Source organism: Eschrichtius robustus, chromosome 4 (genome assembly GCF_028021215.1).
Source record: "Eschrichtius robustus isolate mEscRob2 chromosome 4, mEscRob2.pri, whole genome shotgun sequence".
Taxonomy (NCBI): Eukaryota; Metazoa; Chordata; class Mammalia; order Artiodactyla; family Eschrichtiidae; genus Eschrichtius; species Eschrichtius robustus.
The window spans coordinates 14913388-14926886 of NC_090827.1; the positions used below are offsets into that span (position 1 = coordinate 14913388).

At 35.2% G+C, this 13499-nt stretch overlaps 2 protein-coding genes across 4 annotated transcripts in view; one reads left to right on the forward strand and one right to left on the reverse strand.

Annotated features, from left to right (window-relative positions):
- Nucleotides 1-6992, forward strand: part of SMARCAD1 (SNF2 related chromatin remodeling ATPase with DExD box 1) — a 68076-nt gene extending 61084 nt beyond the window's left edge. For all 3 annotated transcript variants that reach the window (XM_068542456.1, XM_068542457.1, XM_068542455.1), the window contains exons 20-24: nt 935-1123; nt 1692-1810; nt 2714-2896; nt 4028-4137; nt 5641-6992. In XM_068542456.1, coding sequence (XP_068398557.1) covers nt 935-1123; nt 1692-1810; nt 2714-2896; nt 4028-4137; nt 5641-5702 — 663 coding nt within the window. In that variant the 3' untranslated portion in view covers nt 5703-6992. The remainder of the gene's footprint in view (nt 1-934; nt 1124-1691; nt 1811-2713; nt 2897-4027; nt 4138-5640) is intronic.
- A 4852-nt stretch (nt 6993-11844) lies between these two features.
- HPGDS (hematopoietic prostaglandin D synthase) overlaps nt 11845-13499 on the reverse strand; it is a 157659-nt gene continuing 156004 nt past the window's right edge. Inside the window, exon 6 of the mRNA XM_068542057.1 lies at nt 11845-12009. Coding sequence (XP_068398158.1) covers nt 11845-12009 — 165 coding nt within the window. The remainder of the gene's footprint in view (nt 12010-13499) is intronic.

Here is a 13499-nt window from a genome sequence, read left to right on the forward strand (position 1 = left end):
TAACCACGTATTTAAGAAAAACATTTTTAACACAGAGTTCAAAATAATATAGGGGACGTAAGAGCCAAGAAGGACTGACAGTCTACATCAGGAGTCAGCCAACTATGGCCTTAGGGCCAAATATGACAATAGCTATTTCTACAAATAAAGATTTGTTCTAACACAGCCACACCCTTTTGTTTCTTTGTTTTCTGTGACTGCTTTCTCAGTACGAGGGCAGAGTGGAGTAGCTGCAAAACAGATTATTTCGCCTACAGAGCCTAAAATATTTACAGTAAAAGTTTGCCAACTCCTGGTCTGGACTTCCATAATGCACTTCTTTTATTTATTTTTCACCAAAAAGATTCATCAGATTGTATGTCCTGGATAATGAGTCATTTTTGTCCGTTTATTTTCTTCATTTTATTTCTTCTTTATTTTGTCTACAGTTTTAGCTGTTACTCTCTATTTTTGCCTCATTCTCCCTTAATCTAACCCTATTTCTCCCTGCAGATCATTGTGTTTAAAGCAACCGTTTGCCTTTTTTAAATTTTTTATATTAAACTTATGGAAAATTTCAGACATGTAAAAGTAGAGAGAATTGTATAATGAAATCTTCTACGCATATGAAACCTTCACGCATTTTCTACAGTTATCATCTGGAATGACACTACTCTCTCTTGTTTCACCTAGAATCCTCTCCAGGATCATTTTGGACCAAATTCTAGACATTTCATCTGTAACTTTATCAGTGTGTTATCTCTAAAACAATAAGAACTTCCCCCCTTTATTGTACCTAAAAAAATGAATATTAATTTCCTTTGGTAAATCTGTTGCACTAAAATATTTTATGATTTAGATATTTTATCAGATGTGAACAATTTTATTAGGTTGTTCTAATCATATTATAAATTATCTTCATTTTGAAGTATATATTGTTTTGTTTTGTTTTGAGGAACCTACACATTGTGAGGCTAACCCTGACCTGATCTTTGAAGATATGGAAGTTATGACAGACTTTGAATTACATGTACTTTGTAAACAGTATCGACACATTAATAACTTCCAGTTAGACATGGACTTGATTTTAGATTCTGGAAAATTTCGAGTTTTAGGCTGCATCTTGTCTGAATTGAAACAGAAGGTACTAAAGAAGAATTCTGCTCCTTATATGTTTCCCCAGTTAGTTCAACTTCTTTGAAACAGTTCTGGCATGATTTGACTTTCTTGAAGCTTTAGCCTGTGTTCTACATTCTTCTAGAAACTGGTGTTTGAGCATTTTTTGGATGTATTTGGGCATATATTTTCCTGATTACTCTTCTTCCATCTAACAGAAGTTAGTAGAATATATCTATATTAATTTTTTTTTAATAATTTTAATTGTCATTATTTCATAGGTGACAATCTATATAATTGCTTCAAAATTAATAAATTGAAGATATTGATACTATGTAAAATAAATTAATACTACAATTTATATGTGAAATAGATTTGTAAGATCACAATCTAAGTAGTACTTTTAGTAGCTATTCCCCATTAGTTAGTCTTAAAAATCAATTTTAGGTCAAAGTTTAGAAGATAATTTACTTATATATAATCTAAAATAAGAAACCTTAGCTATGATTACTTTATTATTATTAAAGAAGCAGTTTTTCATTAGATACTTATAATTTTACTTTTTCTGTGTCTAATTAATATGTGTATTTCCACAGGGTGATAGAGTTGTATTATTCAGCCAGTTCACCATGATGCTGGATATTTTAGAGGTTCTCTTAAAACATCATCAGCATAGGTACCTCAGATTAGATGGAAAGACTCAGATTTCTGAAAGGTTGGTATACTTTCGTTTCAGAAAATCTCTCCACCTTACCCTCAGATAAGAGTAAATGTTAGAATTTTAAATGTCTAGGGCATTTGATGGAATTGTATTGCTTTGAGTCTTACGTTTGGTTACTTTTAAATCATTCATTAACTTAAGATGAAGAAAATTTAATTTTTGGTCTGAATCGTATACAAATATATTTTGAAACAACTACTAGAATTATATATATGTCAGTGTTTTCTCTTTAAAAATCATTCTAAGTCTAAAACACTTTATCTTTAAACCAAGGTTATCTTAAAATCTTGGGCTTTTCATATTTTAAGGGTAATTGAGTAAGTTTGGGTTTGGTTTTTTGTTTGTTTTCTTTTTTAATTCCCAAAGTTTAAAAAGATTGTCTTAGAAGGAATGCTTTTTCTAGTGTGTTTAAACTGCATTGTATCTTTGGTTTATTTTTTTTATCGGCCAGAGTAAATTTTTTTTTTTCCTGCTTTAGAGTAAGAAAAGAAGTCTTGCTAAAAGAGAATACATCAATATAGTTTGATTTTGAGATTCTTAGTTCATCGGGTATATTGTCTGAGTCACAGCTGACAGACTCTTGAGAAGGTTAAAGATTGAAAAGCCGTGTGCAGAACTTAGAAAAGCCAGAAGTCATTAAACAAAGGACAAAACAGTCCCTTAGCAATTAATCAAATCTGAATAGTTAAAAGTAAGAGTTAGTAGGGAGATAAATGGTATAGAAAAGAAGTTGGTGAATTGGGTAGGTCTTTTCAATAAAACAGCTGCAGGAAAAATAACTAGAATGCCAAGAGCATGTATTTACATCTTCAGGTTTATTTTCCATGTGAAGTGATTGTTTTCCGTTTTAATTATATACCTTTTTGTGAGATTTAACCTAATATATTTGTCCTATAGGATTCATCTAATTGACGAGTTTAATACCGATATGGATATCTTTGTGTTTCTGCTGTCAACAAAAGCTGGTGGCCTAGGAATAAACCTGACTTCAGCAAATGTTGTTATACTTCACGATATTGACTGTAATCCTTACAATGACAAACAAGCAGAAGATAGATGCCATAGAGTAGGCCAGACTAAGTAAGTGTTTGCAGTTGAAATTTATTTTTAATCAAATGCCAGTTTAATTTGTATAGAATATTAGGATGTGATCTGTCAGATGTCCTGCCTTAGTTTTTATATTTTCAGCAAAGCATGGCTCCCGCTGTATTTTATACCAACCAGTGTTGAATATGAACTCCACCGTGTAATCTATTCATATTCTAGTAATTAAAACAGGGAGTTTCCCTGGCAGTGCAGTGGTTAGGACTAGGTGCTTTCACTGCCGAGGGCGCAGGTTCAGCCCTGGTCAGGCGACTAGGATCCTACAGGCCATGTGGCGTGGCCAAAAAAATAAATAATAAATAAAAGAAAACCACCTCCCCTCCCCGGTCCAAGTAGTTATGCAGCAAATGAAAACTAAGTATTACCAATGGTCCAGCCCCTTTGAAAAAGATTAGTAATTGGTAATTACTAATTAGTAACTTGCTTGTTAGACCATGTAAGAGCCAGATAGACTGGGTAATGTGCATACGATTGCTACCTTGTTACCTCATAGGAAATAGATTATGTGAGCTGTGGATATTTTAGGTGAAGGTTAAATTAGACATTGGTCACAGGACACAAAGAGATGAAAATACCTATAATTCAGCTCTATTCTCACATGTAAACAGCAGACAATCAGTGTTTTCTTTGTGGAGTATTTTACTGTATTTCCAAAAGACATTGATAAGTTCATTTATGAACCAAATATTTATCAGTACTTAAAGGTGGAACTAAAACCTCCCATGTAATCTTTATACTTTACTACACTTCCTTACTTTTTGAACTAAATTATTTCTTGGAACCTGATAAGCACAGCATGTTGTTTTTAAAAATAGAATACCCTACCTCAACCCAGAACTGTTTGTTGTAATACAGTTTTACCAGTAATTTTAAAGTACAGATATCTTTTTCTCATCTCTTGAATCAATAGGAAAGGATGTTTAAAAGTGACGTGCTCAGAAAATGTCAATCTCAAGTAGTTTGAATAAAAGAATTTAAATTTATGGATGTATTTGTTAAACAATTTTCAAATTATTCTTATTGCATTCTAAGGTGAGTTATGTCGTTTATATATATTAAGTAATTATATATTAAGTAACCAATGGACGTATCTTGTATTTTCCTTAGAGAAGTACTAGTTATAAAATTAATAGGCCAAGGGACAATTGAAGAATCCATGCTAAAAATTAATCAACAGAAATTGAAACTAGAACAAGATATGACCACAGTAGATGAAGGTAAGTTATTTGTCAGCATAAGCTTTATTTATATGAAAAGGCATCAACTTAGCAGTAGCAAGGGGATAATAAAGATGGTTTGAGTCCTTAACTTGGCGTGCAGTTTAGGGATAGCATGGGAGAAGATAAGCATACTTATTTCAAAAGTACTACAATAACTAAGATCATTTTGGCAGAACTGATACGAACACTTTGATTTTGAAAAATTCTGTCTCTGACATCAAAATATCCCCGAAATAAATTAAAATTAGGTCTATAATTTTATCTACAATTTTATGATTTACTTATATTTATGAATCCAGAGATTTAAAGTACATGGCATAATATTAAGTTATTTAGAACTCTCATATTTATATTAATTTCATTTTGACTAGCCAAATACTTATTTCACTAGAGTACAATAAAATGCATTTATTCAAAAATTGAATAATTTTCAGATTAAAGAGCAGTTGGGTACTAGAAACAATTGTCAAATAAGAGAATCCTCTCCATTTCCTCCATGTTTTTGAATAGAATAATTTTTAAAGTTTTAAAAGTTCAAATTATATATATATATATATATATATATATATATATATGATAATACATTCACATAGTTCAAAATTCCTAAGATATTAAAGGGCAAACAAAAGCCTCTTTCTCACCCTATCACCCAGCTTCCCCAGAAAGATGACACATTAGGGTTTGTTTGTTTTTTAAGTGTACGACTAGTTGTTTCTGCATCTTGCTTCTTTTATTTGATGTTAAGTTTGGATTTCATGGGCTATTTTCATATCTGTGGACGAGCTTGGAGGCAAGCATGTCAGTGAATTCCCTAGAGAGTTTATGCAGTAGTTTGTGTTCCTAATCATGTTTTTTACTGTAAGGAGAAGAGTAGATAAAAGTAGTCTCTTAAGTTTAGACTGTAACTGGGGTCTCTGTGGTGACAGAGAGAGAGAGAGAGAGAGACACCTGGATAAGTGTCTAGATACTGGGGTCTTGTTTAATTGAAAAAAAAAATTTTTTTAAGACAGTGTATCTTTGGACTGAAAATAAGTGTAGATGAAATGATTTCTGTTTGGTTGGATTTGGGAGTTTTGTCTTTATTTTCACTATTCAGATTGTTACATAAAAAAAAATTTATTTATTTTTTTGTATATTTTCTTTTATTCTCTTTTACATCTTGTGTTGAATTTTTTGGTAAATGTTTTTATTTAGTGAACCTGAGGAGTAAATACTATGTGCTGTATGAATAGGATATGATCCAAACTATATCTGCATATCTCTGTCAAATCAAAAACAGAAGCTGTAGACTGCTGTGCTGGCAATGTGAACAGAAGCACAGAGGAAGTTGCCCTAACATATGTAGGAATTCGGGAATATTTTTAACAGGGAGTGACACTGAATCAGGCTGGGCCTTGAAAGATTATTAAGAATTCACCAAAAGTAGGGAAAATTGGAGAGAAGAAATACGTTGCATAAAATATTTTTATCAAAATTTTAACACCAGTTTCTGACCTGCAGGTGACGAAGGGAGTATGCCAGCAGATATAGCCACATTACTAAAAACATCAATGGGCCTGTGAAATAAGAATTGTTAATTCCTAACTGATGATGAAATATCAACTTGGTGCACTCAAGGACATTTACATTATGATGACCATGGGGTTTATGAACATTTATAACTTTTTATAATTTCCATATTACATTTCTCATAGTATGGACAACTTTTTTGCCACTAACTGAATTCTCCAGATGCTCACACGTGAAATTTCAAAAAAAAGCCACAGATACGTAGTCTTGAAGATGTTAAATAATCATTTTACAAAACAGTTTTCTGAATGGGGATTAGTTGGTGATTGTTTGTAACAAATACGCTAATGCTTTAGAAATGTCAGTATTTTTGTAATTATTTCTACCTCCAAATATATATATATATTGTCTTTCACTGGATAATATGTGTAGATTTTTACATGTGCCTTATTTGACAATGCTTATGTCTTGTTTTTGCTCGTCTCATTTGAAGTTCTTTTTTATTATGTTAAAGAATGCAGCTGTATAGATTATATAGCTTTCATTTTATTGCTATTTGAAACAGATGTTCACCACTGTCAACAAGAACTCAACCTGAATTTAAAGGTGGCATTCCATATACTAACACCCCCAGGTCCTCCCAAGTACTTCTGTTAAAACAGATTTGTTTGGCTAGGCACTAAGTTGTTTTCCAGTGAATAGTAACTAAAGAAGCCCTTATCTTGCTCCATGGATTAATTCCTTCTGTTCATTTCCCAACTGCACTAACTGTGCTTATTACTCTGCCTATTCTTGTGCATGTTTTCATTGATTTCCCTCTCCTGGCTTTTGCTTCTCTTGAAACTGTTGCCCAGTCATTTCTGCTCCAGTTCTCTTTACTCTCTAAATAGTAGTTTATTCCTGCCACAGCTCCGCACATCAGCAAAATATTTGGTGACATTCTTCTAGCCTGGCAGAACAGGTTAACAGGCTATTTCACTTCAAAGCAGACTGAATGTGACTTCATTTCAAGGCAGCAATTAGGTACTGCATGGAAATAGGTCATTAACTTTAAATTCTTATCAAAATATAACTTAGCAGTTTTCAGAATTTCCAGTATGGGACCTCCTAAAGAGAGAGCCATTGTTCAATTCCAAATCAGTGTGGGTGACAAAGTGAAATTTAGAAGAGGTAAAGTTGTCTACTTGATATTTAACTCTTTATTAAATCTTTCTTTAAATTTTTGCCTGTCAGTCTATATTGCTGTTTTATTATACATCAGTTTCTTTGTATAACTTGTGAGTTTCATGTGTTTTGTTTTATTATGTAAATATTATTATAAATAAACTTATTTATAAATCAAAGATTTGTTAATTATTGGAGATTATACTTTCAAGACCTCCTGACTTCCTAAATTTTTAAGGTAATATAATCCTCGACTTAGAAGGCTAATGAAGCTCTTACATTGATTCTTCAGATACTGTAGACTGAAAGCTGATGAGTCAGTAGACTTAGCCAGTCTTGCAAGTGTATTGAATATACTCAACAGGTTTTAGTGTAATGGGCTGAAGGGACCTGCAAATAGTATTAATACCTCCTTCTGCATCACAGTACCCAAATTGCTTAGTGAAATGTTGAGAATATCCTAAAAATCGCATAATGGATTTCTCATAACTTTCCTGTACTAACGTGTCTTCAACGATAGGCTGTTTCTTTTGTTGTTGTTGTTAAATCCATATTTTTATTTTAATGAAATATAGTTGGGTTCTCCCTGTAATGCCATATTACGTTTTTGGTGTAATAAAAATATTTGTGATCATAAGTTGTATTTTCACACCCTTAGTAGTTTCTAAACTTTCATCCCTTTACCTTTAAAAATGCATAATATGGGGGCTTCCCTGGTGGCGCAGTGGTTGAGAGTCTGCCTGCCAATGCAGGGGCACGGGTTCGAGCCCTGGTCTGGGAAGATCCCACATGCTGCGGAGCAACTGGGCCCGTGAGCCACGACTACTGAGCCTGCGCGTCTGGAGCCTGCGCTGTGCAACAAGAGAGGCCGCGATAGTGAGAGGCCCGCGCACCGCCATGAAGAGTGGGCCCCGCTTGCCACAACTAGAGAAAGCCCTCGCACAGGAACGAAGACCCAACACAGCCATAAATAAATTAATTAATTAATTTTTTTTAAAAAATGCATAATGTGGAAGGACTTCCCTGGTGGTGTAGTGGTTAAGAATCCCCCTGCCAATGCAGGGGACACGGGTTCGAGCCCTGGTCCAGGAAGATCGCACATGCCGCGGAGCAACTAAGCCCGTGCGCCACAACTACTGAGCCCGCGTGCCGCAACTACTGAAGCCCAGGTGCCTAGAGCCTGTGCTCCACAACAGGAGAAGCCACCGCAATGAGAAGCCCACGCATCACAACGAAGAGTAGCCCCCGCTCAGCACAACTAGAGAAAGCCCACACACAGCAACAAAGACCCCAAAAAAAAAAACCCATAATATTGAGCACAAAAGAGATGATATTGTGTGCTTAATATCACCTCTCTCAGTAAACTGGTACTTACTACTTTGGGTGTATTCTCATTAGTCCCTTTATTGGACTGATGTCAGTAAATATCATAATTCATTGTCAGTAAAGAGCCTATGAAGCCACAGTTGTTGGAGTAATATCTTGGCCAACTGAAGCAACTTATGTTTTTATTAATACAGGTCACACACAGAAAGAAGACGTATGTGTTTTCATAACTATTTCTCACCCCATAGAGGTGTAACTTTATACCAATAGATAATCTATGTTGAAACATTAATATTGCTCCTAGTTGTTGGTGTTATTGTATAGTGGTTAGATAGGAGTATCAGGAGATTTGGTGTCCATTTTTGTGACCTTCAGCAAGACACTTAAATGGTCCATAAAAGTAAGGAGTTGATTGTTTTAACTTCCCAAAAGGTATGGTTATTTTTCTGATTATAATATGCAGTCAGTTCCGTTTCTGCTCTGATTAATTCATGTTCTCTCACACTTGTTTACTTGCTCAGTGAGGAGACGTTTAATTTAGATATAGGATGGGGTAATGGAATGTGTTGTTGTCCTTTCAGTGAAAAAAAGTTGACCTAAAGCTTATGATGATGCTATGATTGAAATATTTCCTTATAAAACCTGCTGTGGTTGCACTTTCTATTGGAATTATGATAATTATATGTAAACAAGTGGGGCTGATTATCTTAGAGTTTTCATAATTTAGATAAACATTGTATCTATCAGTTTTACTAAATTCTGTTTTCATTAAAGCTTGTCAGAATGTAATTATGTGGAGGAAAATGAACACGCATAAGAGGGAAGAAAAGTTTCCACCTTCATTAGAGTATTTGAATTTCTTCTGTGAAAGGTAATTTTTTTTCTTTAGACTGCCTTGATGACATGATTCAGCACTTTGCAAATGAGAGTCACTTATAACCTATTGTCATTTCTTAACAGCCACTAACAACGGTAAGAAATTGTAATCCAAAGAAGCAAGGTACTTGGGAAATACACTGTTTTTCTGTGTAATCCTTAATATACGTGTACAGTATTTAACTTCCTTTTCCCGAGTTTCATAGAGCATCGTTGGGAGGAAAGAAGCACCTTCAACAAGGTCACACTTAGATGGACTTGACTTTTCTTTCTTCCTCCCCACAACCTCTCCCCACTTTGTGCTTCTCAACTACATTCTCCTTCCTCTGCCCTGCAGTTCACGGATAAGGCCATCTATTTTGTTAATGTGTTTCCTGATACAACATGACATACTGAGATTAGACTATTCAGTATTAATGATATTAACAGGTAAATTGAACTAAAATGTGATGTTCCACTATAGTTATCTAAATATATAGTTATTTGGAAGATTTCTATATAAATGGCTTGTTTATACGGGCAGTTCTTGCACAGTAGTGTGGGACTGCAGAAATGATTCAAGTTGAAAGTGTGTAATCACTGGGGAAAATGATTTTTCCATGACCTTTAAAAATTTTGTCAGCACATTATAAATGTGTAAGTGAACAAAGTAGTAAAACTAATATTCAGTACACTGTAAAATATTAGAAACATTGAGGAAGTTTTATTTTTGTAAAAAATTTATCAGAGTAGTTTGAACAGTACCTTCCTATAAAACTTGCAAGCGAACATTTTTTTTTTGTCTCTCGGTAAATAGTCATAATCCTAAATTTGGATCAGCTTCCAACATTTTATTGCTCTTTCAATGTCATGAAATATCCCTGTTCTTTTTTCTTTTTAAATGGAATTTATTTCTTCGAGGGGTTTAGGTTCATAGCAAATTCAGCCGGAAGTACAGAGAGGTCCCACGTACCCCTGCTCCCACACAGACACACCTTCCTTCCCCCACTATCGGCATCCTGCACCAGAATGGGACATTTGTTACGATCAGTGAAAATGCGTCGACACGTTATATATAATCACCCAAAGTCCGTAGATTACAGTAGGCTCCACTCTTGGTGTTGTACATTCTATGGGTTTGACAAATAAATCCATTATAGTATCATACAGAATAGTCTTACTGCCCTAAAAATCCATTTAAGTTTCCTCCATATCTTTTCATGGCTTGATAGATATTTCTTTTTAGCACTGAATAATGGTTTCTTGTTTGCATGTACCCCAATTTACATATCCACTAACCTACTAAAGGATATTTTGGTTGCTTCTAAGTTTTGGCAGTTGTTGATAAGGCTGCCACAAACATTCATGTGCTGGTTTTCGTGTGGACCTGTTTTCAACTCCTTTGGGCAAATACCAAAGAGTGTGATTACTGGATCATATGGTAAGAGCATTTTAGTTTTGTAAGAAACTGCCAAACTCTCTTCCAAGGTGTATGTGCTGTTTCGCATCCCTATCGGCAATGAAGAAAAGTTCTTGGGGCCCCACGTTTTGGTGGTGTCAGTATTTTGAATTTTTGCCATTCTAATAGGTAGGTAATGGTATCTCCTTGTTCCTATTTGCAATTCCCTAGTGACATATGATGTTGAACATCTTTTCATATGCTTATTTGCCATCTGTATATCTTCGGTGAGGTGTCTGTCCAGGTCTTTTATCCATTTTGTAATCAGGTTTATTTTATTGTTGACTGTTAAGAGTTCTTTGTGTATTTTGGATAAAGTCCTTTTGCAAATGTTTTCTTCCTGTCTGTGGCTTGTCTTTTCATTTTTTTTTTTTTCTTGTATTGAAGTATAGTTGATGTACAATATCATATACATTACAGGTGTACAGTATAGTGATTCACAATTTTTAGGTTTTTTATTCATTTTTACTGGAGTATAGTTGCTTTACATTCTCTTCTCATTCTTTTGATCTCAATTCTTTTAACGTGAAGGGTTTTTTGCCAGTCTCACCTCCTCTGGGATATCTTCATCTTCTTTGTCACAACCAGTTTCCTCATTTGTGTCAATAAGTTTGCCTTCACCAAGTTCTTCTGGCTGCATATCTAGAGCCTCTTGAACTGCAACAGTGTCAACATTCTCACAGCCAGCTCTTTCCGTTTATGTTCAATTTGAATTTCACTCTACCATTTTCACTTTTCATTTCTTTATTGCACTTTAATCTTTGTTGGTGAGTTCCCTTTTTCAATTATCCATTTTTGTAAAATGTCAAGTGGGTTTATCACTGAGAAACAACACTTTGCTGTCTGTGCATGCATGACACATGTGCAGTGACCAATTACTAACAGATTTTGAAAGAAGTGGCATGATTGCTCATATATCTGTTATTTACATAGTGATTTGCGGACTGAAGAGCTAGCAGCAAAGTTTATACTTTATGCGGTTACTCGCAGTTAATATAGCATGGAAACTGAAGTCCAAACCTTTTCGGGGTTTTTTTTTTTTTTTTTGAAAATTTGTTATGTAACTAAACCATTGTGACTGAAATTCATGCATGTCAGAACTAGAGCAAAGCGAAGCCTGCCTGTATTGCTGTATTGGAAACTATTTTTCTTCAGTTATAAATAATGTGAAGCTATTCTGAATAAAAAGGATACTGGAAACAAAACCCTTTTCTTCCCACCCCCCCCCCCGCTTTTTTCCTTTTTTTTGATAAGCAGAATATGGCAGAAGTGAAAGTCTTGATGGAGCTGGGGAGGGGAGTGTGCAGGTTATGCGGCACGCTGGTGTAGCTTCTTATCTGATGAGAGTGGTGCTGTGAAGAATAACGAAGTTTGGAGGCAGCAGGCATCACCTAGAGTTTGGTTTGGGGCCTTTGCATTATCCAGTTGGCGATGGCAGGGATGCTTTGGACTTTCTTACGTAATGTCACCAGCCTGGGATGGTTGTCCAACAAATCAGGTTTAAAGACCAAAAGTGTGGTACTGCAAATTTCCCAGTAGAAATCTGCCCAAGTTACCTAGTTTAAAGGAAACAAATTTTCATTAGGACATAAAAGGCCTAACTTCTTAATCTAAAAATAGTTTCTTTTTAATTCAAAATAATGTGTTGTTACAAAAGCAGAATGCGTGTGTTATAGAAAATTATAGATAACACCATACTCCCAACACACAGAGGTTACTCACGTTAACACCTCTGTATATGGTATTTTTTTATGCATGTGTATTTTTACTAAAATGAGATCTTACAGTACATGCTCTTTTGTAACGATTCAATTTCCATCTCCCTGTGACAGTACATTTTCATCTTATTTAACACATCATCAGTACTTTTCCATCTGTTCCAAAAATGTCCTTTGTAGGACAAAGCAGAATCCATTCCAGGACCATGCATTTCACCTGGTTATGTCCTTTAACTCTCAATTCAGAACAGTACCCTTTTTTTTTCCCATGTCACTGAATTATTGAAGATTCCACACTAGTCCTGCAGAATGTCCTGTCTTCAGGACTTTTATGATTATTTCATCGGTTCCTTTATATGGCAGAGTAAAAAGGAAGAGAGTGCAAGTTATCTTTAGAGAGTTCATAGTTTGAAGTTACATATTTTTGGCTAGCATACATTATACTGAATCACATCAGAAGACATCATATGTCTGACCATTAGTGTAACCCTAAGATTGGCCACAGGACAGTATCAGGATGATGGCAGTGTAGTCCTACTCTTGTATACCTGTTTTTTTAAATTTGTACACTTGTTTGTTCTTTTATGACTAGATACTAATCTGGATGACATTACTTTGCCTCCATATAAATATCAGTCAAAGAATGAAGTTTAAATATGGATTATTCTTAGTTTTCCTTTTGTTTGGAATTTAATAATGCTGATTTCTAGTGTTTTATGAACTTGCTTACTAAACACCTGTCAATTAGGAGAGTCTGCTGGTTAGAGGATTCAGAGTTCAGTCAACAAATATTTATGGAGTACCTACTATGTGCCCTGTACAGGTCTAGGTGCTGGGATTGACTAGAGAGCGAGATGTGATGCAAGCCCCTTCTCTGGTGCAGCTTTTACTTCAGAAGCAGGAAGACAAACGTCAAGTGTGGTACGAGGGATCGGCCAAGATGGTGGAGTAGAAAGGCCCTGAGCTCACCTCCTCTTACAGGCACACCAAAGTCACAAGTATCTGCAGAACAACCATCGATGAAGTGGACCAGAATCTACCAGAAAAGATCTTCTACAGCTAAAGACATAAAGAAGGAACCACACGAGACGGGTAGGTGGAGCTGACTCACAATATAATCCAGTCCCTTACCCCCAGGTGGGCAATCCACAAACGAGAATAATTATACTGCAGAGGTTCTCCCGTAGGAGTGAGAGTTCCAAGCCCCATGTCAGGCCCCTCAGCCCAGGGGTCCTGCACCAGGAAGACAAACCCCCCAGAGCATTTGGCTTTGAAGACCAGAAGGACTTAATTTTGGGAGTTCCAAAGAACTAGGGGAAATAGAAACT